The 27,021-nt window shown below is 40.0% G+C and overlaps 2 protein-coding genes and 1 long non-coding RNA gene across 3 annotated transcripts; 1 reads left to right on the forward strand and 2 right to left on the reverse strand.

Annotated features, from left to right (window-relative positions):
* Positions 1-1,174: 1,174 nt before the first annotated feature.
* Positions 1,175-12,114, reverse strand: degs1 (delta(4)-desaturase, sphingolipid 1). Its single transcript, XM_018693472.2, has 3 exons — positions 11,859-12,114; positions 5,979-6,721; positions 1,175-3,304 (listed from the first exon to the last, which is right to left on the reverse strand). Exons 1-3 carry the CDS (start codon positions 11,938-11,940, stop codon positions 3,158-3,160), a joined length of 972 nt encoding a protein of 323 aa, XP_018548988.1. The 5' UTR covers positions 11,941-12,114; the 3' UTR covers positions 1,175-3,157.
* Positions 12,115-12,189: 75 nt separating this feature from the next.
* On the forward strand, positions 12,190-16,004 carry LOC108894849 (uncharacterized). The gene is made up of 3 exons (XR_001962863.2): positions 12,190-12,278; positions 12,433-13,483; positions 13,838-16,004. It is a non-coding gene; the product is annotated as an uncharacterized LOC108894849 (long non-coding RNA).
* Positions 15,738-26,894, reverse strand: fbxo28 (F-box protein 28). The gene is made up of 5 exons (XM_018693473.2): positions 26,667-26,894; positions 24,265-24,374; positions 22,247-22,385; positions 20,640-20,835; positions 15,738-19,334 (listed from the first exon to the last, which is right to left on the reverse strand). The coding sequence occupies exons 1-5, from the start codon at positions 26,853-26,855 to the stop codon at positions 18,823-18,825; spliced, it is 1,146 nt and encodes a 381-aa protein (XP_018548989.1). The 5' UTR covers positions 26,856-26,894; the 3' UTR covers positions 15,738-18,822.
* Positions 26,895-27,021: the final 127 nt, after the last annotated feature.

Here is a 27,021-nt window from a genome sequence, read left to right on the forward strand (position 1 = left end):
AGCACTTACACGTACATGTATAGAACAAGTGCTGTATGAATGTGTGTGTGTGTGTGATCTGTAGTGTAAAGCGCTTTGAGTGGTCAATCTGACTAGAAAAGTGCTATATAAATACAGTCCATTTACCATTTACTACAGATGTTATTTCTTTGCTGTTCTAACAGACTCAGCCAGAAGTTTCCACATCACATCTGTAAGCATTTTAAATCTGCCCTGAGATATTCAACTGACCAGTTACCAGCTGTATTCACTGCACAACACAAACTGTTCCTGTCATCAGGTGTTGAATTACTGTATTACAGGTACTGTAACTCCTGAGTAAGCATTCTAAGCAAAAATGTCATCTTTTAGTTACAAACATCCTTAAAAAGGAGTGTGTGTAGTGCATAATAAACAGCAGTGCATATGTAATCTTCAGTACTACAGCAGGCCAGTCAGTCAGAATGACTTCTGTTTGAGTTGTTTTTTTAATCGAAGAAAGCCAGTATGATTTGCATTCTGTGCTGAAAACTGAATAGCTTCCTTCAGTGATATGACCCAGATTATTTAGTTACTTCTATGGCATTATTTGTTTAATGGTCTTAATCACTGACAGATATGAGTACCGACACTTAATGCACACTGAAGGCCCAGACAGAGAAATGCCTGTAGACTGTGATTACGTCCAGCAGTCATACATGAATGCTGCCGTTGTTAGCTGTAGCTGATTGGATGCTGTGTTGGAATGGGTTATATAGAAGTTGTTTTTGCTCAGGTTTGTGAATCAGGTGGATGAAATATTAAAAACCTTTAGATAAACTCAGCTGTACAGCCTCAAACACACATCATCAAACACCTAAAGCAGCACTCCACTCAAGGACCACTTACCTGCTTGTTCTGCAGCTTTTCACCATTTATCAGCATTGTCTTCATCATCAGAAGAACTATGCTCCTTTATCATGGAACTGTTCTGTAAGGTTTGGTCTGGTTAACATTAATGTTTCTGAGGTCAAGCTAAAAACGCTACAGTTAAGAGTAGCATACATGTGTAGGTGTTTCAAACAGCTCTGGATGGAGAAACCAACAGGAGAGACAAAGGTGAGTGACGAAGAGAAAAGCCTCTGTAGTGACTGCTGATGGCTGGATGCTCTCTACAATTCAATGCATATCTTGAAAAAGGAAAAAACCATCAGAATCAACGGTGATGTGTTTAATGTACATGTATACATGTGAATAGAAATGTATCTGAGAGTCCACATCAGGAAACGGCTCACGTCACAGCGTGACAATGTCTTTTGATTGGTAGGCCTCATTTATTGCCGCTGCATGATGCCATATGGTCTCTTTAAACCTCACAGAGGGTATAACTTTGAGTCTCAAGAGATATGGACCACTGGTCAACACTTCACTGTTTTTATTCGCAGTCTTCAAGTGCCCCTGGGTAATTCGTTTGAGGCCTCTGATCTAAATGCTGATCAGAGCCTTCTATGCACTGCTGAGAATAACATTCTTAATGGGAAATTTTGATTCATTCATTTATTTTAATGGCTTTGAAGTAGTCACAGTTAACTATACTGAATATAAAAATAATGGAATCAGCCAATTCAACAGCAACCATATGTAATCAGGTTCCAGGCTGCTAAATCTCATTTCAAACATAAAACACAGAGGACATGACTTCAGGTGCAGCTACAGCCCTGCCTCTACAACCTAAAGCTGGAGGGAGTGAGAAAGCAAAACAATAAAGTTGAATTATTTTAACATACACTTTTCACTCCTTTGCATACAGTTTCTGATCAAAGTGAATACATTTCTAAAATTTAAATAAAGGTAGAATTGAAAACAAAGTTCAGAGGCACTGGAACTGATACAATCTGTTTGACTCTGAGACTGTATCAAAAACATGTCAACAGGTTGTATAATTTTATGGTACATTTAGGTGTTGCATGTTAAAAAGCAAAGCAGTTGAAAAAAAGGGTCATGGGTCAGAAAAGGCAAACCTCTACATTTACCATTCAAGCAACCAATGCAAGCCTCGCCATAAACTCAATATATGTGATATCAAACAGACATGACAGCAAAATATTCCAACAAATCAGTTTATAAGGGGGATGTGAGTGAGCTCAACTTTGGTCCACTTCAACAAGCACCCACACACGCACACTGATGACAATGAACAATTGCAAGTCCCAAATGGGAGGAAGGTGTCTAGGTATCTGAAGCTTCAACACACATCACCTTTGACATGGTTTGCACTCTGTGTAGCGATCTTAATGATTTTTGGTGCTGGTTGCACAAAGACTGCTCTATAATTAGGCTATAATTAGGTTTTGTTCTTACTGGTCCAATGCAGCTGTTGACAGCTGGTTTCCTACTGGTATGCAGTGAGTAATGAGAAGGAACAGAGTTTTTAGGATCCAGTTAACACCTTGGCAAAACTTTTTTTTATTTCAATGACAGTCATGAGCACAAGGGACAGTCAACCCCACATCTCAGTGAATCCACTGACACATTAGTTTCATGGTTATTAAAGTGAATTTTGCTGCCTTACTAACATTTGGTGTTTTCCTCATTACTGATTAGTGGTAACAGACACTTTGTGGCCTCCAGAGACAGTGAATGTAAAGAGCACTCACACACACTTTACATTAGCACAGCTGATGGATCATCTCCAACTGACATAAAAGAGCCTGAGCACAACACAGTCACCTTCAGTGGACATTTTTGGGGCTAGTTTAAATCGAAGAATTGAAGAGATCACCAAAGTGATTATAATTCAACCTGTGGGGGATGTAAATGTCTGAATCCAATTTCATGGCACTGAACTTCAGAATATGTGGCAATTTAGAGGTCTATCTTAAGTTGTACTGTTTGTTTGATCCAAGCCAAGGTCTTTGTGCAGCCAGTCCCAGGCACAGTTTATAATCACACAAACAAACTACAAACCCGATTTTTCTCACACTCACACCACTTGTCTTGGTTCTTCAGACATGGATACCAAATATCTGAAACGATCTTCTCTTCCTGTAGAGGAAAGCACACTCCAAGACTCGTGTACACAATTGTTTCACATGTTGAATGTATTAATCTGCAGAAGCTGTTTAGTTTATAGGATGGTGAGCCAGGCCGCTGTCATGGTGAACACTGCAGCTTTGTTCCAAAGAAGCTTTCAGTGAGGTTACTCCTGTTTGACATCTCCCTTCAGCTTCCGCTTGATTCGAGAGTATGGGCTCAGTGTATCGTCCATGATGAAGTCATACAGGACCTTCACCCATGATGTGTACTGAGGCAGGTCATCATAATACTCTGCTGCTATCTTCTTCACCTGGAAACCAAGAAGAAACAGAACAAACACTGCTGAATTCTGCTTTTAGATGACAGTTTAGATGTACAGTTTTCACAGCCTGTAAATGCTTTCATGTTTGAAACATACTGATCAATTTGAAAAAATGTTCTGTTGAGTCAGATTTTTATGCTGATTAAAACTAAAATTGGCATGCTGATTCCAAAACGTCAAGCTTTTTTCTCCACAGCTTACCCTCCAGATAAGCAAAATTCCACTGATTAGCTGTAGTAAGACTTGCCAGCTGATTACGATTGGACTCATCAACAGCTACGTGGCAACTTGTTTGTGCAGTCACAATTGAGACAGGTTAGAGGTGTGTGCAGCTCCCAATAGGTCAGTACTATCAATATCTGCAAACAGAAAGCTAGCATAGTAGGAATTAAGAGGATTTGTGCTGGCTTTTCTCTTAACCTTGTAACAATGGGCATACAGTTTTAAGTTCTATTTCGTTTTATGCAGTTTTTTTAGTTTTCTAAGCTTCTATTCCATCTTAGTGTTTTATTTACATAGGTATATATTTCCTTCCTTCCTGCTACTTCTTGCCATAAATGACTAAACAACCCTGACTCCTTTTGCTATATTTGTGGTAGTTTCACCATTCCAAGTCAGAGGGCAAACATCAGTGCATTTGTCAAACAAGCATATTTTGCATATTTTAAAGTAAAACTCAAGACAAGTGATCAAGACAAGCCATGGGTCCCTCACAAAGTGTGCAAGCAGTGTGTCGAGAGTTTACGGATGTGGACCAAAGGAACACGTGAAAAGTTGGTATTTGGTATCCCCATGGTTTGGCGAGAGCAAAAAGATCATTGCACAGACTTTACTTTTGTTTAGTGAAAACATCAGAATTTAACAGAGAATATCCTAATCTACTGTCAGCTATAAGACCAATGCCTCATTCAGCTGAAATTCCAGTGCCAGTTTTCAAACAACTACCTCCTCTAGAAGATCTGAGAGCTGTTGAAGAACGCAGTGACAGCAATGATGCAGATTTTGAAATTCACGAGGATTCAGTTCGTAGGGGATTTGATCAGCACAAGTTGAATGATTTGGCACGTGATTTGGGCCTATCAAAAAAAGCTTCAGAAATCCTAGCATCAAGACTGAATGAGAGAAACTTACTCGAACAAGAAGTGAAGGTATCATACTTTCGAACCAGAGAAAGTACATTTCTGCAGTACTTTCGAAGTGACAAGTACAGTATTTTTCATATTTTTTAAGAAAACGGGGATCCTATAGTTCAAAAACTTGACGTGATAGAAAAAAACTGAGATCAGTTTTGGATTCCGCACCCCAAAATTAGTTAAAAACAGCTGTCAGACCTAACTCAACAAAAATTGTGTTCCCCAGTGTTATCGTTCTTGTGCAGAGACAAACTTTCACTTTTGTTTCAGTGAATCAATTTCAGTAGAATGTGTTGTATGATTTAAAACTTTAAATGGTAAATCAATCAATAGACATCACATGATGACACTGTCTTTTACAGGTCTGTAACTTTGTGTTTTGGAAAAAGATTTTAAAATGGCAAAACACTTTTGGTTTGCTGGTGTAATCTAGAGAGTTTTTCAGTAAGTGCAAAACACCTGAGCTGAAAATGCAAAAATATGCAATCAGCTGACAGGCAAGTATATCATTCAGAATACTGTATATGGAGAATGACATCTCCAATAATAAAAGAATGATGGAAAATCTACTTGGATTTAAAGGGAATCGTTCTCTCAGGGAAAGTCCAAGAATCACAACCACATTACACAGTTCTTTCCAGGAAATTACTGACCATTTAGATTAAAGCATCACCTAATACACATATTGAGAGTTTGTACATAACCCCAGGCTGTTTCCACTGGTCTGTGGTCTGTAGTAAATAAATTACAGTATCAGGGTTTGACCCCTTTTACAGCCTTCCTCTGACGTGCCTCACACACAGGATGATTCTTTTACAGCTTCTAGATCATAAATGTTTTATGGTGTATCTTATCTTTGCTGCTGAAGATCATTTTTCTGCTCTTATGTGAAACACATGCCAGGCAAATGTGATTAAAAAAAACACCATGTAGTTGGTTCCAAAAGTCTCTCAGCCATGAGTTAGCAGGTTATTTTACTAAATGCAATCTGCTTATTCAATCAATCTGGGTCATGGTAAATGAATTACTTTCAGATGTGAAATTGTGTCCAAGTCATTTCATTATGTATAGATGACAAATGATACACATCATTTTTTGAACTATTATTAACTATTATTTTAATATCAAACACTAACTGGTTCTAACAATCCAACACTGCCCTTGTCTCACGCTGAAGAGCTAATACTAAAAGCTTAGTCTTATTCTTGATCTGTATTTTGACTGTACTGTGACAAAGACAATTTTCCACACTGTTGACACTCTGCTAACTAACTAACTAAAGTGGGTTTGATCATGAAGTTACCAAACAAAGCAGACATTCATTGAGAGAACAGGGCAAAAATGACAGGATATAGTTTGACCACCATTTTAACTGACAGTGAGGTCACACAGTAACTGGTTCAGCTGCCTGCCTAGACAGACCTGTCTCTGCCTAAATTATTTCTTCCTTTCTAACCTCGTTGAAATGCAGCTAACCGTGTGGTGTGATTGTGCCACAGTGTTCTCCACAGTCTCTCAGGTATACTAACCATGGGCAGCCTGCGTCCTGGGATGCTGGGGAAGTCATGGTGCTCATTGTGGTAGCCTACATTAAAAGTGAGCAGGTTGAGGGAGCCATAGTAGGAGTAGGTCTCATGGCCCTTGAGGAACATGTAATGCTCAGCTATGAAGTGACCTGAGATGGGGTGCAAGCCCATCCCCAGCATGGAGCCAGCCAGCATGTAGACCACAGGCTTGGCCCCCCAGAGCCAGTAAAGCAGGATGTCAAAGGTGAGCTGGAAGGCCACGTTGGTCACCTCCAGCTGAGTGATGGGTTTGGGGTTGATGCAGAGGGGCCGGATGGCGTAGAACAGCGGCTGAAGAATAATCCAGATGAATTTACGGAAGCGTGTGCAGAAAAACCAGCCTTCAAACTCAGTGGGGATGTCTACATCTACACCATCTCCACCCAGGTACCGATGATGGTCCAGGTGATAACGTTTGAAGGAGGCAGAATAGGGTAGGCCAATGGGCAGATTGGCAAACATGGCAAAGTAGCGGTTCCACATGGCCTTGTTGTTTCCAAAGGCCGTGTTGTGGGAGATCTCATGAATGGCAAGGGTCATTGAGTGGTTGATACAGCTGCCGAAGGCATAGGTCCAAAACAAAACCCATTTCCAGTCCAAGTCTTTAACCAGGTAGAAAGCTAAAAATTGTATCGCCACCATCATGCACACAATCCATTTCAGCCTCCGGTCAGGACCCATCAACGACTTGATTTCTGGATATTTGGCTGTAGAAGCAAAAAAAGAGACCAGAGTGAAATTCAGTTGAGATTCATATGCTGAAAAACATAGTATTTTCTAACACACATTTACATCAAAGACTTCACCTAATGTTTCCATTTAAAAAGTTAATGTAATAACAACAGAAAAAAAGGTTGATACACTTGCATTATTTAGATGAAAGGAATATTATACACTGACAAGAACAAGAAGACTGGGCACAAAGAAGCATGTATAACTAAAACAGCTACTGATTGGTGGGCCAGAGTTACAAGGCCTTCAGGGTTAGATGTGTTTACCTGTTGATTCAGTTATTTGCACGGGAACAACAACTACAAAGGACTTCGGCGTCTTCTCTGAGAACTATTACCGGATCTCATATCAGTTTAAGGTGTCTGAATCTCCTAATTAAAAACATATTGAGGTCAACTTCTAGCCCTGAATATGGACCTTCAGTTTTTGAAGCAAAAAAATGAGGTGTACCAAAGTCAGCGGGCTGCTGTGATTTCAATGTGTATTAAATATTTGATATCTTCTGCTGCTATGTGGATTTATCTTTACCATTCATATTTCTTTCAGGTTCAAGCTGGAACTCAAAACTGTTTCTGTCCTCTCCGCCTACAGGTTTCAACTGGATCTTTTGCGTTTTAGTTATTTGTAACCTTCCTAAGTTGAGGCCTAAACACAGATAGGTTCAACAGCCTGAGAAGAATTTGTAGCATCTGTGCTGTTTGAAAAGGTACACAGTGGTGAAGCACAATACATCCCTGTCCTTTGTTAGGTCCCAAGTATGTCTTATGATCACCCAGATCAGTTGTCCCTATGTTTTAGGTGCACTCTATGTTTTAGAGCAAGAAAGAGAGATTCATGTGAATTCTTTATAAATATTACTGTGCTCCTTCATTTTCCATCACCTTCAAGTTTTAATATGATTTTTAACGGTGAACTGATGGTTCACAAATCATAAAATTGCTGTAAGTGATTATCATTTATTTATGTTTTGGATTTATTGATGTGTTGCAAGTCATTTTCTTCAACAATTAAGATGAATGTTTATTTAATCAATATTTAATAATTACATAAGTAAAGTGGGTAATACTTTACTATATTATGAGTGAACACTGTTGTACTAAAAGAGATTGAAACAGAAACTAACTTACTTTTGATGACGGCTGTCAGATACCCAACTTAGTACCCTGGTTACTTCATCTAATAATTTCTATCTGGAGATATTTATCTGTGTGTTATATAAGCAATGCCTTCAATCCCTTCAAATTCACTTGTAATTGACATGTAATAAGCCTTCAAATACCCAGCTATGCTGATATAGTTTTAGAGGAAAAATGTTAATGCATCTTGCTTATCAGTCATGTCAGACTGCTGGCAGACAGCTGATAAACTGTGACTCTTGGCTCCCATCTCTCCAACTGGAGCAATAATGGAGACCTGGTGGTGACTTGCTGAAGAAGTTATTCAGCCCCAGGCCTCTTCTACATCTTGAGGTATTACACTTAAAGATTTAGAGCCGTAACCCATCAGAATGGTACAATTTTTACTAGCTGGTGCTAATTATTACTAGCCCAGTATCCCTACATCATGATGCCGATTACTACTGCTAATTAATGCTGCTAACTAATGCTGACTACCATTTTAATGTCTTCTTTATCATAATTTGAGGCAAAACTTTGTTTCATATTACACTGGTTAACATGTCAGGCCACTGGCTCAGCCTTGATTCTTGTCAAACATTTCCAGCAGTAAGAGCCATTGCTGTTGCAATGTCTTGCTCTCATACACCAGTCCAACCGAGCAAACTGTGAGCTGGTGTGTTTCTTTTATGATGCAAGTCACCGTGGATCCAGTCACCACTCAGAGGTTGGGAGTTAGCTCACACATACCTTCCACATCACTGTTGTGTTAGCCTCCCTAGTTATTCATCAAATACACACCCGACCCATCCTCCATCCATCAACAGTCTGAGCTGGAGCAGTGATTTTGATATCTACTCAACACCAGGGGCTGTGTGTGCAGACTGTCCCTTACTTCAAACTGAATTCCAGAAGAAGCTTACTGATTCAGTTTTATATGCTTTGTCCTCTTCCATTGTATTTTCCAAATATTGACTTTATTTGTTTGATTTGTTACACTGTCAATGTAAAGTCTTTAACTTCCTGTGCTGCGTACATTTTATTAGGGCTTTGAAAATTCAGTGAAAATAACCCATGGATATTTGAGACTTCTAAGACCTGTAGTGACAATGTATAGATTCTATACATTAATTCAAATCACAATATAACTGTGCCAGATTAAGCCAGGACTGACTCATTTTCATGTGCAGTCCTTGGTCAGAGTGTTTACATTTGTCTGCCTGCAAAGACAAACAGCAGCTGGTGGAAGGTATTCTGGGGCCCAGGAAGAATCCAGCTAGACTTTCATTTATGTTAAGTCATGTCAAGGGCTTCAATGTGTGAACTGTGGCTGACTGTGCAAACAGCCAGGCACTGATAAGCTAACTGATGTGTTTAACAAGTACTGAACATGGCCACATTACTGACCTTTACACTGGACTAAAGTTAATCTGTTAGCATCAAGCTGAAGGAGGAGGCACAAGGTTTGACATGAAGAACTTCTTACTTACAACTGCCACACTGCCCATCAGTGTCTCCCAGCAGAAACCAGTATCACATAGACACTCAAAGAGAAAGAAACCTGCACAGCCTGAAGCTACTATAAATCTTTTATGCTGACATAGCATAAAATATCTGTGAAAATGAGGTATCAATGTTTTAGTAGCATTCCCATTAATGGGTTTATCTAGAAACCATGGATTCAGTCCACTCACTCCACTGTCTGACTCTCACTTAGTTCTTCAAGGTTAACAAGTGAGTACAATCTCTGTCCATGATAAAGTCACAAGTCACACAGAGCTTTAGCTGCTCAGCTCTTTAAAATTCATTTGCTTTCAAATAGATGCAAAGAGAAACAAAGAAGGACAGGGAGGTTACAGCTGAAAGACAAGTCACAGCAGTCAAGACACCATGTGTCATTCACATACACCCCCTGAGAGGCTGAACTGGCCCTCAGTGGGAGAGGTCTGAGGCATGTGACTGTAGGCAACTAAGCTCTTTGCAAGCAACGACAAGGCCCCAGTACGATCAAAAACTGCAGTACAACCTACAGATACACAGCAGCTTGTAATGCTAGTAATAAAGTTTAAGAGGAGAGAGTAGTGATGTTTTTGGCAGTGCCAAAACAACATCTTGATGGGGTACTTGAGTTTCAGCAAAGATACCAAAGATTAACTTTTTAATTTTCATTTGACTATGCTAACATAATGTTCTCTAAGAAAGGTTTCATATCCAGCACTAAATAAACTCTGTTTCCTGCTCTTCAGAGAGTCTACTGGCTACTCCTCTGTAGAAACACATTCACAGCATCTTCACTTTTCAGTAATGTAGCAGTGTCTGACAGTGTCCTGATACTGCTGCATTCAGTATGTACTCACATAAATAATTCAACCAAGGACACAGCTCTGCTGTCAATGAGTATCTTTACCCATGGCCCTGATCTCACTCTGACCACAACAGCAGTACTTTGTGCTGACTAATTAACTTAAAAGTCTGCTAAGTTAACAACAAAAAGACACTAGTTATACAAAAGATGTGCAGAGCACGTATGCATCTTAAATCATGCCAAACCTAAGTCCTCGACCTGAGCAACTGAGGCAGACCACCTGATGTTTTCTAAAAGGGCACTTTAACACAAAGCAGGCCTTTTGTGTTTGCCTCAAAAAGCAGGGTTGGAGCTGCCCCTTAAATTCAGCGATGTGAATCTTCTGTTACAGAGCCCCCAGTTAAATCACCATTCAATTCAATTGTCAAATGTCCAACTTTTTTTTCTCTATTTCTGATTGTTAATGTTCATACATGACAGCATGACAGCTTACAAGTCTATAGCAAAGATGTTGGGCTGAATATTGCAGAGAAAGCTGTAACCTTTTGGGCTGCAACTATGCAGCTTAAAACAGCAGAAAAAAGCACAGTTTACTACTTGACCAGGGAACGTCTTTACCTCGACCATAAAGAAACTGTGATGGATGATTTTTTGATGGATGAAATTCTATAGACCAAACAACTAATTGATTAATTAGGAAAATATTCAGCAGATTAATTGATAATGAAAAATAATCATTAGTTACAGCTTTAGCATTAGTTACTTAGAGTTACTTACAGATGGCTATCCATCCATCAATGAAACTAATAAATTCAGACAAGAAATATTTCCGAGCTCCATGTGATAGGATGGTGCAGCCATGAAAAACTTGGAATATTTCCTAACCCCCTAACCCTAACCCTAACCAAACAAATATATATATAAAGTGTTAATATGCTGACATCGTTTTCATATAAAATGTTTTCTTTATATTAGCTTTTGGAATGGGTACTAATGACTTAGTAAGGTTAATTACTACTTCATTCATTTTTATCTTTAAGTTGATTGCATTTTGCTTTCTGTTTGCTGCAGGCTTGGATTTATTTCTCCTATTGTGGATACTTAATGCTGGCTACGTAAAATATTTCTTATAAACTGACAAAGCGCCAACTGACAGACATTTTCAGTTCATGACACAACAGGCAAAGACTTGTGTTAGCACGAGTCCGTCTGTGGCAAGACCCAAACCGTTACTGTGGCTTCCCTGTGAGCGGCTCGTCAGGCGGTTATATCATCTCAGGGAGTGGCTGTACACTGCTAATGTTAATATGTTGCATTAAGCTAACTAGCTGCGAGTAGCTTGTACATGTAAGATGATATTTTATAATAGCCAATGTGCTGTTATCATAACAGTCAGTGTGCTGTTATTTAAAAGTTGTTAAAAAGTCGAGAACTAGTCACCAACGTTGAGCATAACCTCGGTCAGTTAGCTGGGTCTTGTGGCAAATACACAGGCGGATGTGGAACCGTTAGCTTAGTTACATTAGCAAAGCGGGTCAGCTAACCACTATGGTGGTAGCATATACACCTCACTACACATTTAACTAACATCAATGACATAAGAGCAACCATCCAGATAAGTTATCATCGTTAGATCTAAGTAAAGTTAACTATATGTTTATCCAAAACTTGTTAAAAGATAAGCTAGCTCACCCAGGATCTCTTTTCTCCTGTCGGCATGCGGCTGGTCCGTATACACCCATTCGTAGTCCTCACGGGCGACCCGGTTCCCCATCGTTAGGATTACTGTTTCCAACAACTTACTTGCAGAAACAAATATGTCAAAATCACAAGGTCGTTTAAAAATCAACTTCTCTGCTTGTTCTCCCCTCCTCGGTGATCTTCCTCCTCTACTCTCGCAGAGCTGACCTGCCCGGACATCAGTCAGCTCAGCCCATAGCACGCAGCTCCTCCCACCAACAGGCCCATCTATCCAACATGGTGAATTAGAGTTTTGTATCAGCGCCCATCCTCCTCTCGTCCTCTTTTCATTTGGACCCCTACAAGCGAATACTTGGCTCCACATGTCAGCCAGCTCCTGACTCTCTTCAGCGAGTAGGAGCTTCATTCAAGGTTTGCTTTAAATGACAACTTCACTGTTCAAAATAATTGCTTTTATTATGCAGGAAACATGTTAATACTGAAACATATTTGTGTACATAATGTTTATATATTTGTATGTTTAGAGTTCTTGCTTACTGTTTTTATTTTTTGATATCTTCCTCAGGTTTCTCTTAAGTTCACGTAACAAAAACTTGAATACTACTGAACTTGGAGTGAACAGCACAATCACCCCCATTCTCAGCTCTGATGCTGAATCTACTGATATTAAAAAGCTCCAAGTTAAACTGTGTAATGTCAGATGAATATGTGTCATACCATGGTTAGACTTCTGAATGTAACAGGCCCATAGCCAGGTTTTTAGAAATACTGAGGTTATGAGTCAAAAATCCCAGTGGAGCCAACCAGCTAACATACTGTACCTAACCAGTCACCAAAAAAGCCTGTGAAATGTTCTGATTGTAATATACATTTTAAGAATTCTTTTAACAGTACATAACAGAATTATATTTACTGTAAGTTATTTTCAGTATTATGATTATTCTCTCCACACTGCCCCACATTGGTATCATTCTGGTGGAGAAAACCAAATCCCTTTACTTTTTATTAAATGTAATATTGCATATAAGCACTTATATTTGAGGGCATTTGAAAAATTTGATGATCAGTCATCAAAACCTGCCACAAAGCAACAGAGAGTAAACTCCTTGGCCCTGGTGTCATCAGTGGTAACTACAGCCCTGGCTGTAGGAATATGTATGCATGTAAACCCTTACATACATAATGTACTTCTCAACAATTAAGGGATTAAACATATTTCCCAATGTTGACCTACATGGCACAATGTCAATTCCTAAACAGAATTTTTAGATGCATTTCAAAAGAGGCAGCTACACTAATGTGAATGCTTGTTAATACACCAAGTCCCCACTGACCAGCATGAGACAGACAACAGTCTGAGAATATTCCTCACCAACAACACCAGAACTGTGTGTTCAACAAAGGAGTATACTGTCTCTCCAACTAAGGCACAGAGGGATCTCATCAAGCCTAAGTGGCACAGCTGGGAGTATGTAAGCATGTGGAAAGCAAAGACAATTATTGTCAAAGGAATTCACTGTTCTTCAGATTGTCCAGATTATGAATACAGAAATTCCTAATCTTCACACTTCTTGAAGTGACATCCTGTGGTATTCAGGGTGTCCCAGAGGATGAAGGTAGGTGGGTTCAGTTGTCTTATTTCATCATTATGACTTGACAGGGGATTATGGTCACATTTGTGTTTTAAAGCACTGTTGCTTTTTATGTCATTAACTTAAAAAATACAAAAGAGATGAAAGTAATTGTGGGATGTGCAAAGGTTGACACTCCACTACAGCATGTCTTTAACTTGTCAGGACTTGTAAGGCAGGTGAAGACTTGATATAAGACATTTTTAGCTGATGATAAATTCTTGTCTTCCCTTAGGCAACTTGTTTTGTTTTCTTCACAGTTTTCTTTTCATCGTTCTATATTGTTATTTCCAATTGTTCTATCTATTCTATTTTTTCTCTCCTGTTTTTACTGTACAGAACTGTGTAACTTATATGGAAGAGTCATCAGAGGGAAACTTTACCTGCAACCTCATCATAAAATCAACATCTGAAGTCTGCAAAGCAACATCTGGATAAGGAAACAAGTGCTGTGGACAGACAAAGTTCAAACCGAGCTCTCTGGCCACAATGACCAAAGTTGTGAAAACAGACATTTGACCAACAGAACACCTTGGCAAGTCTTCAGCATGGAGTGGAAAGATTCTGCTTTGGGGTTGTATGACAGCCAGTGGCCAGGAAAGAGGGAAGAATGGATTCCACTGAATATCAGCAAATTCTAGATGCAAATGTCCTGCAGTCAGTCAGAACAATGATCCAGAGCAGACCTCAAAATCCACCATGAACTGCTTCAAGAAACCATTCCAAAAGCTCCTGTCAGTCTCCTGACATGAACATCTAAATACTGACTTAGTAGGGTTCATTACTGCTTCATTCATTTTTATCTTTTAAGTTGATCACATTTTGCTTTCTGTTTGCTGCAGGGTTGGCTTTATTTCCTCTTACTTCAAAAACCAACAAAGTATGTCATTTGCCCAGGGGTGGTAGAACATAGAAAATGAATATCTGTTGACAATAAGAAGAATCACCACTCTGAAGTTAATTAAAAAGAACCAAGGGTGGTAACTTATGGCAAAAGTGTTATGGATACTGACCAACAGCACTGACTTTGATATGAGAAACATTTAGAGGAAATGAACAGTTTGTGTGAATTTATGTGTGAACACACACACTGACTGGACTGCCATTAGATAATGCTGCTGTTTCTCAGCTGCAGCTTATCTAAGTGCAGGGTTGCTGCCGCTGTAGAACATAAAAACAATGGAACAGTTCCTGTTTTGTTCCAAAGGAAGTTGAGGGAATGAGAAAATAAGATTGTATGACAGAAGATGTGAGGTCTCTCACATCACCATGCAAAACCCTTATCTTTTATCTACATTTGGTGTTCCTGAAAAACTAAATGGATGTTGTGGAACATTCTGGAACATTCCCTGGAACGTAGACAGTGTGAACTCAGTGAGCAGCTGGAGTGGAAAGGGTGCTATACATCTATGGATTATGCCTTTGACTGATACAAGATTTTAATTAAGTGCCTGTTATAGAGTGGGGTGATCATCACACTTGACACACCACCAAATTTGCAGTTCCCCTAGTCTCAGTACTGTCTCTGCCGGATGTGTAAATAAACTAAGATCTTAATAAGTTGGTAATATATCAAGGTTGTGTTTACAGCTAGCTGTGCTAACCTGAAAGTGTGTCAAAAAAACCAAATAGTTTATGCAGGTTTAAAAATGAAAAGAATATAATCTTACTTACAATGAAGAGTAACATTAAGAGTACAACCTCATAAAAACAGGTGTATGTCTTCTATGGCACCTTTAACCCCAACCCTATCCCTAACCCTATGTCATCAAAGGAGTTTAGACCAGGCAGTTACCAGGCAGGGAGAGATGTCTGTTGCTACACTGACATCTTATGGGATAGATGGTCGAGATGGGAAGGTTTACCGTGCAACAGGACAACTCGAGACATTTGTATGACTGCATAGTTGGTTAAGAGAGGGATAAAATGCTGTACACTGGCAGTATAATACTGTCCATTATTTACATGTCAGAAAATGGTTGGTTACTCTCACATGACAGGAATACAGCATAACAAAAGATCCTAATATATTGCTTTATGGGAAATGTAAGCTCCAGGGCCCAGTCACACTGCCAAGTACACCAACTTTGTAAAAGTAAATCATTGGAGTGGCCCTTTAAAACTGAAAAGGTTAAAATGCATATGGTCTATTGAAGTTAAATCAATACAGTAAAATTAATCCATGATGTGATTTAGGATGCAGATCATTACCTGTAAAAACAGTGTAAACACAGTGACATGTGGATAAGTTCAATTTAATAGGTTTGATTTGTACATTTGTAACAGTAATGTGTGCAACAAAACCGTACAGTTAGCCCCAAGTTGGCTAACTCAAAAGATAGTTTTCTTGGTATACATACATGAAATAATTCACAATCTACACTTTAAAGTACATGAAGATTACAGTACAATTTTTCTAAACTGAGACGCAGTCTCAAATTAAGCCACTAGATTACATCTTCTTGTGTTTTGTTGCCCAGTGTCATTATAATACACTCTAGTGTTCACCAATATATGAACTGCATTGTCATAGTTTTTTCCCAAAAGGTCATGCCATGAGTGGTTCAGGTCATCCCAAACAACAGAAAAGCCTCAAACAAAGAAACAAAAGTGCAGCCACAATATGGGCTCAGCACAGCTAACCTAGCCTCACAAGGCAAGAGACGAGTTTGTACAGGGGGGGGGGGGGGGGTGCCACTGCACAGGGGAGGTGGGACAATGATTTCTTTACGGTGTCTTGGTGTTCCAAAAAAAAAAAAAAAAAAAAAAAAAAAAAACATATGTTCCCTCTGGTGGAGAGAATGCCATTCACTTCACTTATTCTGAAGTGGAGGCAAGAGTCTGAGACAAATATCACTAAACATGGACAAGAAGAAACAAACCTATCTGCAGGGCACTAAAGAGGAAGCAAAGACATTTGTAATTGGGTGAACAGCCCCATTAAAAGTACATATACAGTTTACTTTTTCAAAAGAATTTACATAATTTCTGCTTTGACCTAAGGACCATACAAGTGCTTGTCTGCATTTCAACTTCTCTTCTTCAAATTCTCCCAGAGCTTTCAATCACATCTTACAGTCTTACAACTAATTCCAATATGGCAAAATCTTCCTCATGAGTGCAAGAGGTTACTCAGTTGTCATGTCATGCACTGAAGACTGTGAGATGTGGTTGAAAGTGTCAGAAAAAGGCAGCAAGTGAGCTGGGGTTAAAATCATTTTCTCAAACTATTTAAAATTTGACAAAACAACTCAAGGTTGACTCACCATCTCCAAACCACTATTTGCAGTGATGAAAACTGGGGGGTGTGCTAGTAAATGGACCTTGAGATAATGTAAGTCTCAGGACCAATTATTTCAACTAAGAGTTGTTGGAATAAAATGAAGCACAGTTGTGAAACTGCATGGTCAATTTGTCTGATTTTGACAGAGGGAAGAGGAGAAACGGGCACATTTCCAGGAACAGCTGCCAAGTTTTTTTCATTTAAAAAATCAAGGCAAGTCATGACGTGGAAGTTTCTGTAGTGAAATGAATAGTGGCTGTCTGGAAAGTAAAAACATGTTTGGCTGATCTGAACTGTTCATTATTTGAGGTACATAGGATGAAATATGTAAAAACACTGGTATGATCCTTAAAAGGCAGATGCCAAACATTGTTGTGCCATTGGAGAGCAGTTATATAGTTTCTTTGTCCTCAGCACATACAGTAACTTCATATGTAAAGTTGAAGCATGTACATCAGATGCTTTCAGGCACAATAAAGCCTTTTCTCACTGGAAACCTTTTAAAGAAATTATTACTTTCACCCACTTTGGAACCATGGGTTCCATCATCACTGCTGGATTTCTGAGGATCCCAGGACAGTGCTATCTGTGGAGATGAAATCCCTTCATGATCAACATCTGCCTGTATGTTAGGCCCTCTGCCAGGCATTGAAGGGAAGAGTCAACGGGTGACATTTTGACCAATGCTACCTGAATACTGCCTTTTCCCATGGTGGTTCAAGAACAGATCAGATTAAACTGGACAGATGTGAGCAGCAATTCTGAACAGAACAACCACACTACTGGCAAGGAAAATAAATTACTTTAGATGATTTTTATTGCACATAGCCAAGTTAGGGAGAAGCACGTGTGAATGAAATGAATGTTTTCCCACCCATGTGAAATTGGAGAAGAGATCACAGATTACTGATAACATGCAAGGTTAGGTTAGATTATTTGTCATTTAAGGACCATCATGACTCTGTTTTTAATGTGATATCCTTTAGTTTAAATAAAATATCTCAGTAGCTTTTATTTCAGATACAGGAAGTGCATTAATCACAATTAACGTCACTTTTGATGAGCAAATGCATCATCCATCTGAGTTTCTGTTTTTGTGATACCAAATTGTTCATAAACATGGGCCTCTGCATCTGTATTAAAAACCTGTACAATCAATTTAATGTAACCTTCAATTAAAGGCAAAGAGCTGATCGCCTGCCTTTACTCTGATTTAATTAAGTGACTAACAAGCCTGAGTCTGGAAATATTCTATATTTTTCTTCTTGTCAACAAACCCCATGTGAGAACTACTGTGTGTGTCCAAAGGCTGATGTACCTTATTCCTCTGTGCCAGAGCTCCATTACTGTCACACACCTCAGTGAGCCACACTGGTGCACTGGGTGACATGTTCCTTCATTACCATGAACACACACACTGTTAGAAAATAATTCACACTCACTAGAGCACCAAACCAAATCAAACCAAACGTGGATTAATCCACCACTGACAATAGTCCTGAGCATATGCACGATTTCCTCCTGTTGTTTAATCAAAACTACAGTGAGCAACTGTTTTAGGAAATTAAGCATATTTATAAACCAAATTATATGTGTGTGTGGTGTTGTAAAGATTTACGTCTTCAGTATGAACCAAAGAACAGAAAGTATTGAGAGACGCACAAACACATTGTTGGTTTGGGTGTCTTCTTGAGATTTGTTGATAATAGGAAAAAAAGTAGAATAACGAAAGACTAAAGAAGTGAGTCAATGTTGTGTAAATTCTGATGACTTTCTGAGCTCACTATTTTAGCTGTAGACAGCAGCAAGCCATCTAACACTATTGTTAAATCCAACACCACAACAACTTTTTGTCTCATGGTGTGTGTGGTGGGGCAGAGAACACTGGTAAAGCATACAGGGATACTCTTGACTCACGTGACAGTACAGGTGATGAGTGCCGGTGGGGTGAGGGGGTGAGGCAGGGGATTGGGGATAGAGTGTGATCAATCAGACCTCAAAACCAAAAACAAACTTTGAACTAAATGTTACACTGAGTCTCTTATTTCTTGCTGCGCAGCCGTTTGGACTGTCGTGGAAGGTCTGGGCTCTTTCTGGTGCGTTTGACCGATGACCCTCCCTCACCCTCTGGCTCTATGGGTATAGAGGCTGCAGCCACATTGCCACTTGCCAACACAATACTAGACGTGCTAGCAACAGTGGAAGACATGGCAGCGTTGCTGGATGTGGAGGGGACAGCTGAGCTGGGCCTCGGTCCTCCCATAGCAGCAGCACTACTGTCCATCAGTTCACGGAGCTTGTGCTCCAGCTCTGCAAGGCGGGCGTTCTGCTCACCAATTACCTGGGTCTGTTCCAGCAGCTTCTGTTCCTGGTCCTGCAGCTGCTTTTGTTGCTCCAGCTGCTTGACGCGAATTTCCTGCATCTCCCTCCGCAGTACTGTCATCGACGCCCCATTCACCTTCACCTGCTGCTGCACCTTGGTCATCTCAGAGCGCGATGGCGTGTTCTTGGCCAGCAGGGACATAGTGGTCAGGGAGGTAGATGGACCTGCCACTGAGGGAACAGGACAGAGTGTGACAGGTCTTCAGAATTGCACTGCTTCACAAAAAACACAAAACAAGAAGAGATCCTGCTGGGTAAAAGTAAAGATCCAGCAGGACAGAATGTTTTATTTTGTCATACGGAGCCTGAATGATCTCTGTTTGGAAGAGGTGGGTGACCACTGCAGTATGGGAAAAGGCAGACCCAAACCATGTCAAAAATATGCCTTAACTGTAATCATTTCTATTATTATTTTGTTTTGACTAATTCATTAAATGATTGACAAAACCTATGTCAATTTCCCACCACCAAAAGGTAACATCTTCATATGACTTGGTTTGTTCAACCATAAAACCAATACTCCAAACAAAGACATTCCATTTACCATGGCATAAACCTGAGAAGAGCAGCAAACAGAAACCTCCAACTGGAGAAGCAGAATGTTTCACAAGCTCCAGCCAGTCTAGCAGTTCTCCTCTGAACTCTGTCATCAACAAGGTGTTTCTGTTAACAGACCACCCATCTGGCAACAACAATCACACCACAGACATTTTTCCCCATTCTGATGTTTGATGTGAACATAAACTGAAGCTCATGGCCTGTATCTGCATTACACTGCTGCCACATGACTGGATGATTGCAGTGTTTCCCCTAATATAGCGACGTGACCAACCAAAGCGACCCCCCCCCCCGTCATTTACTGTTGCATTTCACTCCTCCTTGGCCTCTCTGCACTTACACATGCAAAGTATGTGTCAACATGTGCAAAGAAACCTCCTACAAGTTTTTGAAATTCCTCTAAAAAGATGGACAGATGTTCGCCCCCAGCATCTAAAAGTCAGGCCAAATATCAGTGTTTTTTTTTTTTTCTAAACACAAGCAATCTGGCGACAGTGATGTGGATGTTAGCAGCTTCTGATGGCAGCGAGGCTAGTCCTGATCAGAGCACTGGCAGCTCTCCTCCAAGTTTGTTTAATATTGTTAATTATTACTGATTTTCAGCTGTTCTGCTGTTCTTGAAACTCTACTGCTGTCTAGACATCATTGCTGTAGCTATTTGTACTGGGACCAAGTTTGTCTTTTCAGACATTCTGGCCAAAAATGCCTGCTTAAAGTTGAAAAAAGAAGCCAGTGCTGAACAGACGTGTCTTACAGAGAAGCTTTTGACCATCCACGATTGACAGCGTTCTGCTATAGGAATTTTTTATTTAAATTGTAACTTGAAACTGCAAGAGCTGACATACCATCATTGCCTTAAAAACTATCATGAGCTGCTTTGGTTGTATTTTTCTTTTTAACTTTCAACATGTCTGTTACCTGGTGCAGAACCGATGAGGCGGCCAGACAGATCAGCCCCTGGCAGCTTCTTCTTCAGGATAGGGACAATCTTTTCATCAAAGTACTCCATGGCCATGGAGGAAATATCTCTCAGCTCCTGCAGAACCTCATGAGCTCGCTGTGGGGCTCGAGTGGAGTTCACGTAACGCAGCACACGATAAATCTCATCTATCACCTGACAATACATAACACACATGATCAGGACCATCACAAATAAGTCAGCAAACCAGAAAACACACAACAGATATGAATGAAACAAGACTGAAACACTGATGGCTTTTTGCCCTCTGTTGGCCAGGTCTGAGAACTGCAGCCAGTAAGTCCAACTTTACCAGTGTCAAAGTATCTCAGTGCTGACTGATTATTGTAAGGCAACACATCTTCAGTTGAACCTGTCTTTGCTAAGGTCTGTTGGTCTGTTAGTCCACATGTCAAACACTGCCTGCTCATGTGACTGATACACAAACCCTAAAGCAGGACAAAACAAATTTGCCTAGCGTTTACCAAAGACGGACACTGGTTTCTACAATGAAACTTTCAGGTGCAAGAGTTGAAAGAGCAAGAAAACCTAATTCCAAATCCTACTGACATTTGCAGTGACTCAAATGACTAAAAGCTCACTCAAAGAGTATGGCCCTGTTCATACCTGGTATGTGTTTTGGATGATTGTACAGGTAGTACAGGTGTGAATGTATCTTTGCAAACAGCATTGATATATGTGTTTATTTGAATTTAGAGCAGGGGAGAGAAATCTGATCTCAAGTGGTCACTGGAGACACATGTGGAGACACATTCTAATGCCAGGTGTGAACTGTACTTAGAGCCGTCCACTTGTCATCAGATCACCCAAGATGCATAATAATACCAAATATGAACATGTTGTGCAGTCCAAAGAAATGTAACAATACTTCAACATTGTCTAAAAATGTTACAGGATTATTGAGTATTCAACATTAAGCAACCTGCAAATATATATAAGTATATATATATATATATATATAATATAACTAAGACCTGACAGCTACCGTATCACCCTCCCCTCTTTTCCAAACAGAATTGAGTACATTTACTTTAGACCAGAAGGTTGTGAAACATGGTGACCATGAAAGAAACACTGACAGTAAGAAGGTATAAACAGAAAAATATTAATTCTGCCCTTGAAAAAAAAAATCAATGAAATTCAGATCTTATTCAGTGAATAAAAATAAATGTTTTAACAACTAAATTCTCAATTTTTTCTGAACAGATAAAAAATGAGGAGACACTGACGCATTCTTGATTCAGATAAGAGGTTAAAATAGATGTGAATACCCTCCCATCATGTCAAGCCAAATATCAAACTAAGGGATCTGTTGGTTAAATATGATCTTCCTCCTCCTAACATTTCCACACAGACAGGATGGGACCTCTAGAAAGAGTCACAACTCTGAGTCTGTGAGTAAAATATCACATGGCATAAAGGAAACTGTTATTAATGTGAGTTTGCTTCTGCACTGAGGAGAAGCCTTTTAATGAGGCATTTTCACCACTCCTATGACTGTGCTGACTGGTGCTGCCATTTTGTGGTTATAGGTGGCTGAGCTAACCTTTCCAGGGATGAAGCAGCAGAGGTTTGAGTCGACATATTTCATGAAGGTCATGTTGAGCAGAGAGAGGCGTGTCTCCACAGCAGCCAGGATATCAGCATGACGAGCCAGTGAATGGTTTCTCCTCTCTGACTCTCGCCTGGAGACAATTCATAATAAACATACTGGTGAGGAGAACTTTCATTAAAAGTGATTTCTAACTGTGCATCACAACCTCACTGATTAACTTAGTTTTGTGAAACTGAATCTTGTTTGTGAGCTTTAAAAGGGGGAAAAGGCATTAGTCCATGTTCAACCAATACAAAGAGCCTAACAAATGATGTTTTCTATCTGGTTTTATTAGTGCTAGGAAAATAATTAGATGCATCTTGATTCTCTCTTTAATAAATTAGCTTCAATTCACAGAACACATCAGTCATAATTAAGAGGGTCCCAAATAGGGCTGAACAATGGGTTAAAAAAAAACAAAAAACAAAAACAAAACAAAACAAAAAAAAACAAAAAACAAAAACAACATTATTTTGACCAAGAAGATGATTTGTAAGCTGAGGCATCTCTGTAACAGCACAATGCTTCATTTATAATTGTATGTTGTGACATATTTTACCTTTATCAAAGATTGCAATTTGAATATTGCACTTTTCCATGCAACAGTTTCAATAATATTTCTATTAATTGTCCAGCCCTAGTTCACAAAATGTTCTCAGTTTGCGCAGTAATTATCTAATGAGTATAACCTAACATTTAACATTTTTCTGTTTTTGCTGTTGCAACAATGTAAATTTCACCATTGTAGAACTAGATTCATTAGATGTGTTGACAACCTGACTATAAAGCTGTAAAACTGTACTGTGACCTAAACAGTGTTTGTCAGAACTGAAGCTATTGCACAATTCTTAATCCTACAATCTAACATTTTAATACAGTCTGGGTTTGTTATAAACAATTCTAAAAATTCAATTCTAAAAGAGAGTTTTCTGGGGGTTAGTAATTTCTACAGCTAATATTAAAAATCTAAATTCTGTTTAATTCACTCATGAAGAATTATTAATATTCATAAAAGTTTCTGTAGCGCCTCAAATCAAGTTAACGGCTCAAATCCACTTCTAGGAGTTTAGAGGAGGAGGAAAAATCAAGGAGAAAAGTCATGGTTGGAGCTGAGTTTAGGCTGACTGTGATATGGGCTGAGGCAGCAGTCTGTAAAGCAAACATGCCCGAAAGCAGTGGTTCTGAACCTTTTCGAGTGTTGGAGCCCTCGTGGTGAGCTTCAATGCAGTCTATAGAATATATGTGGAATATAAACTAAGCAGCCACTCAGTGGTGGTATGCTCACAGCTTTACAGTTGGGTTGTCAATACATATGATGCATCTCTGACAGTGACACCTCCTCTCTGTGTCTACTGGACAGCAGACACATTTCAGCTGCATCTTTTAGTTATATCTCATATCTGCAACCCATGGCAGTCTTTCAGGCTGGAAGTCATTTTTTTCCTGACTACTGCACTGGGCTGTGCACGCTTACAGTCTATGCTCTGAGCTCACAGCAGAGCTGTGGCTGCATACATTCCATGTAGAGAGGACTGAAGCTGCTCCTATTTTGCTGCTGAAGTGCACTTTCACTATACAAACAATGCAGACAAATTGTAAGCTCAGCTCCAGGCTTGTTTAACTTCAGTCAGCCCATGTCACTGAATTAATTTAGTAATCTAATGATAATCATTTTAATATGTAAATAAATATATCTATATGTTACATTGCATATATATTTATAGAATACATTTCAAGTACATCTCATTTAAATTATCTAACTATTTATTCCAAAAATCTTCCACTGACCCCTGCAATACAATTACCAACCACAAGGGCTAAAAGTGCAATACACTAACTCCAGTCCAGTCTTCATTATATCCCCTCACAACATGTGATGTCACAACAGCCATTCTGACAGTGTGTGGCTAAACCCCATCAGCAGTGAACAGATTTTTTTCCTGCAGAGCTTGTGCTGGTGTGTCACTGACCTGGGCAGCTGGGCTTTAACTTGTCTCTGGCACAGACTGTGGTAACGCTCTACCTTCAGGAAACCCTGATTCAGGACTCGCTGGCAGATCATGTCCATGCGCTTACACACCTGGAAGAGATGGATGAGAGAAAACATGTTATACTGTTATACTTCTGCTTCCAGTGTCATCATTTTTCATTAAAATCTTGACATCTGTGATTACACTTTGGTATCATTTTAACAAACCATTCCATGGTCTTTACAGATGTCTACTATCATCTTCAAACAGCCCAGTGCTAAAACTATTCCCTAAGGTGTATAGTGCACAGGAAGTTTACCCCATTTCACAAGGTGCATGTGCATTCATTGACCTACTCACTTCTCACTGGACACTGAGGATTAGGTACATGTCTTCAAAAAAGTTTTGTTACTAGGTGCATTTATCAAAGCTTATCTTCTTGTCATTTGTCAGTTATTTCTGTGACTCAAAAACCATTGCAAAAGTCTTACATGCAAAACCACAGGCCTACCAAGCACAGGTCCAGGGGTCAAAAGAGGTCAGGGAGCCACTAAACAGGACTCTCTGGCTGAAGTGACTTTAGGTCACAGAATTAGGGATGTCCCAGTTACTTTTTTAACCGTGACCTGAAATGATTTATGCTTATGCTTCAGCAAACATAAGCATACATTTTAAATGTTTGACAGAAGAAAAGCTCTATGTGGAGAAAACAGAACCTGTATTAATATTCTGAATCATTTGCTATAGTACTTTAAATGGCCTGCACTTATATAGCGCTTTTCTAGTCATACTGATCACTCAAAGTGCTTCCCGCTATAGCTGACATTCACACACACATTCATACAGCACTTGTTCTATATATGGAGCACTCTAACACACACCCATTTGCACAGCGATGCTATGTCTGGAGCAATTTGGGGTTCAGTATCTTGCGCCCAAGGATACTTTGGCACAGAGACTGGAGGAGCTGGGGATCAAACCACTGACCTTCCAATTAGTGGGCGACCCACTTTACCTCCTGACCACAACTACCCCTTTGAATTTGAGTGATGTCAGTAAGGGTCTGCTGTGGTAGCACAGGAGTTAGTCAGTTTCTAGGTTTAACTGCAGTTATGGCCACTGTTTATGACCAGAGGGTGAGTGGGTACACACCCAGTGCTGTGGCTGGCTGTACCTGACTGAGGGAAGGGTGCAGACAAAGCACTGGAACACAGTTTAATTCATAGCTGGACATGTATCTTGCATGTTTTGTTACACTTTAGCTGTTACAAGGCTGATAGTGACAGGCTTTGGCTGTTGCTGTGATGTCTTTGGACCTTTTCCTGAACTCCTGGGGTGTACTGTAAAACATCTGTCATAAGATAAGATAAGATCATCCTTTATTAGTCCCACTATGGGGAAATTTACATATCTGTCATATCTGACAGAAGTACCAGGTTCAAATCCTGGCAGAAGTATCTTGCTTTATATCATGGTTTTGGCCACTGTCCACAACAATAGCTTAAGTACAGCCATAACCATAGCCACAGAATATAATTATAGCCACAGCACTGGGTGTGCCCTCTCACACTGAGCTCACAGGCAGTGGCTATGGCAACAGTTGAAGCTCAGCTATCCCCTCTTCATCCTCCAGCATTAACATCACCATTTCAACCAACTACAGGACATAAGCATTTACATAATCTGCAAGACGCCAGGCAAGAACATGCAAACACTCATGAACAATGTGTGTGTGTGTGTGTGTGTGTGGGGGGGGGGGGGGTGCACTAGCAGTTAGGAGGGGGCCTATTACCTGTCTATGTCCAGGGGCCCATTTGCCCATTATCCGCCATGTAAAACAAAGATTACCAAGGCTGAGAGTTTTGCAAGAAAATTGTAATAACGAACACAACTACTCCAACAATTTCCATGTAAGCTTGAATGAAGACTTGTCAAAACCTCCAAACTGTGCACGTAGCAGAATGGAGTGAAGGGACTGCTGGGGGAGCTGCAATGAAGAGCACTGCCAGTGTGCCAACAGAGCAGACAATGATTTCCAGCTAACCACAGCAAACTACATATCCCACAGAGACAGGCAGTGTCTGCAGTGCAGACGTGCCAAAACACCCAGAGTCTGATTTTAGACAGCACTGCTCATCCTTTCTCTTCTCTCCATGTATCTGCTGTGTCGTGTCTCTCCTCAGCTAGGCTGTCCTGCTAATTGGATATAAGCACAATGAGCACTGCGGGCCGCGGCTGCAGCTAGACCACTGCACAGACATTAAACACAGGCTTTCAATTAAACACGGTTCCTTCAGTGTTTCCACCAATATTTCACAGAAGCAGTATGCAAGGATCAGCAGTGCATGTGGCTAGCATTAGCTTTGTTCCTCCTCTAGCTGGCTTGTTTTTGTTCTCCTTACCGAACGAAGCAGGCTGATTTCATCGTACGACAGAAAATTGAGAATAGTCTCAATGGCCACAATGGGCAGTCCTAACAGAGGGTTGTTCTGGTGCGGCTGGTCCGGTGGAGGGGTGGACTGTCTCGGTGACACCGCGTCTGAATCCAGGGACCCAACACATCCATCAACTCTCTCTACAACGGCCGCCATCTTGCTCAGCTTAGGAGGTGGCGGAAGTGACGTCTAAAGAGGAAGCTAGCGTGCCATTTTCCCCAAGTGATATAAAAATGTGCACATTAGGAAGGAAAACAGACAGACTACACAAAGAGCAGCTGGTGTTGGAGAAAACGTATGAATAACAAACATCAATTAATTT

Source organism: Lates calcarifer, linkage group LG16_LG22 (genome assembly GCF_001640805.2).
Source record: "Lates calcarifer isolate ASB-BC8 linkage group LG16_LG22, TLL_Latcal_v3, whole genome shotgun sequence".
NCBI classification, from domain to species: Eukaryota; Metazoa; Chordata; class Actinopteri; family Centropomidae; genus Lates; species Lates calcarifer.

Bases quoted from the DNA above. Each gene is read 5' to 3' on its own strand.
- degs1 (XM_018693472.2), bottom strand. From the start codon at position 11,940: ATGGGGAACCGGGTCGCCCGTGAGGACTACGAATGGGTGTATACGGAC. The intron at 6,722-11,858 runs GTGAGCTAGCTT...TTGCTTCTACAG, and splicing joins CAGGAGAAAAGAGATCCTGG to CCAAATATCCAGAAATCAAG. The intron at 3,305-5,978 runs GTTAGTATACCT...CTTGGTTTCCAG, and splicing joins CAGGACGCAGGCTGCCCATG to GTGAAGAAGATAGCAGCAGA.
- fbxo28 (XM_018693473.2), bottom strand. From the start codon at position 26,855: ATGGCGGCCGTTGTAGAGAGAGTTGATGGATGTGTTGGGTCCCTGGAT. The intron at 24,375-26,666 runs GTAAGGAGAACA...CATCTCTTCCAG, and splicing joins AAATCAGCCTGCTTCGTTCG to GTGTGTAAGCGCATGGACAT. The intron at 22,386-24,264 runs GTCAGTGACACA...AATTGTCTCCAG, and splicing joins GTTAAAGCCCAGCTGCCCAG to GCGAGAGTCAGAGAGGAGAA.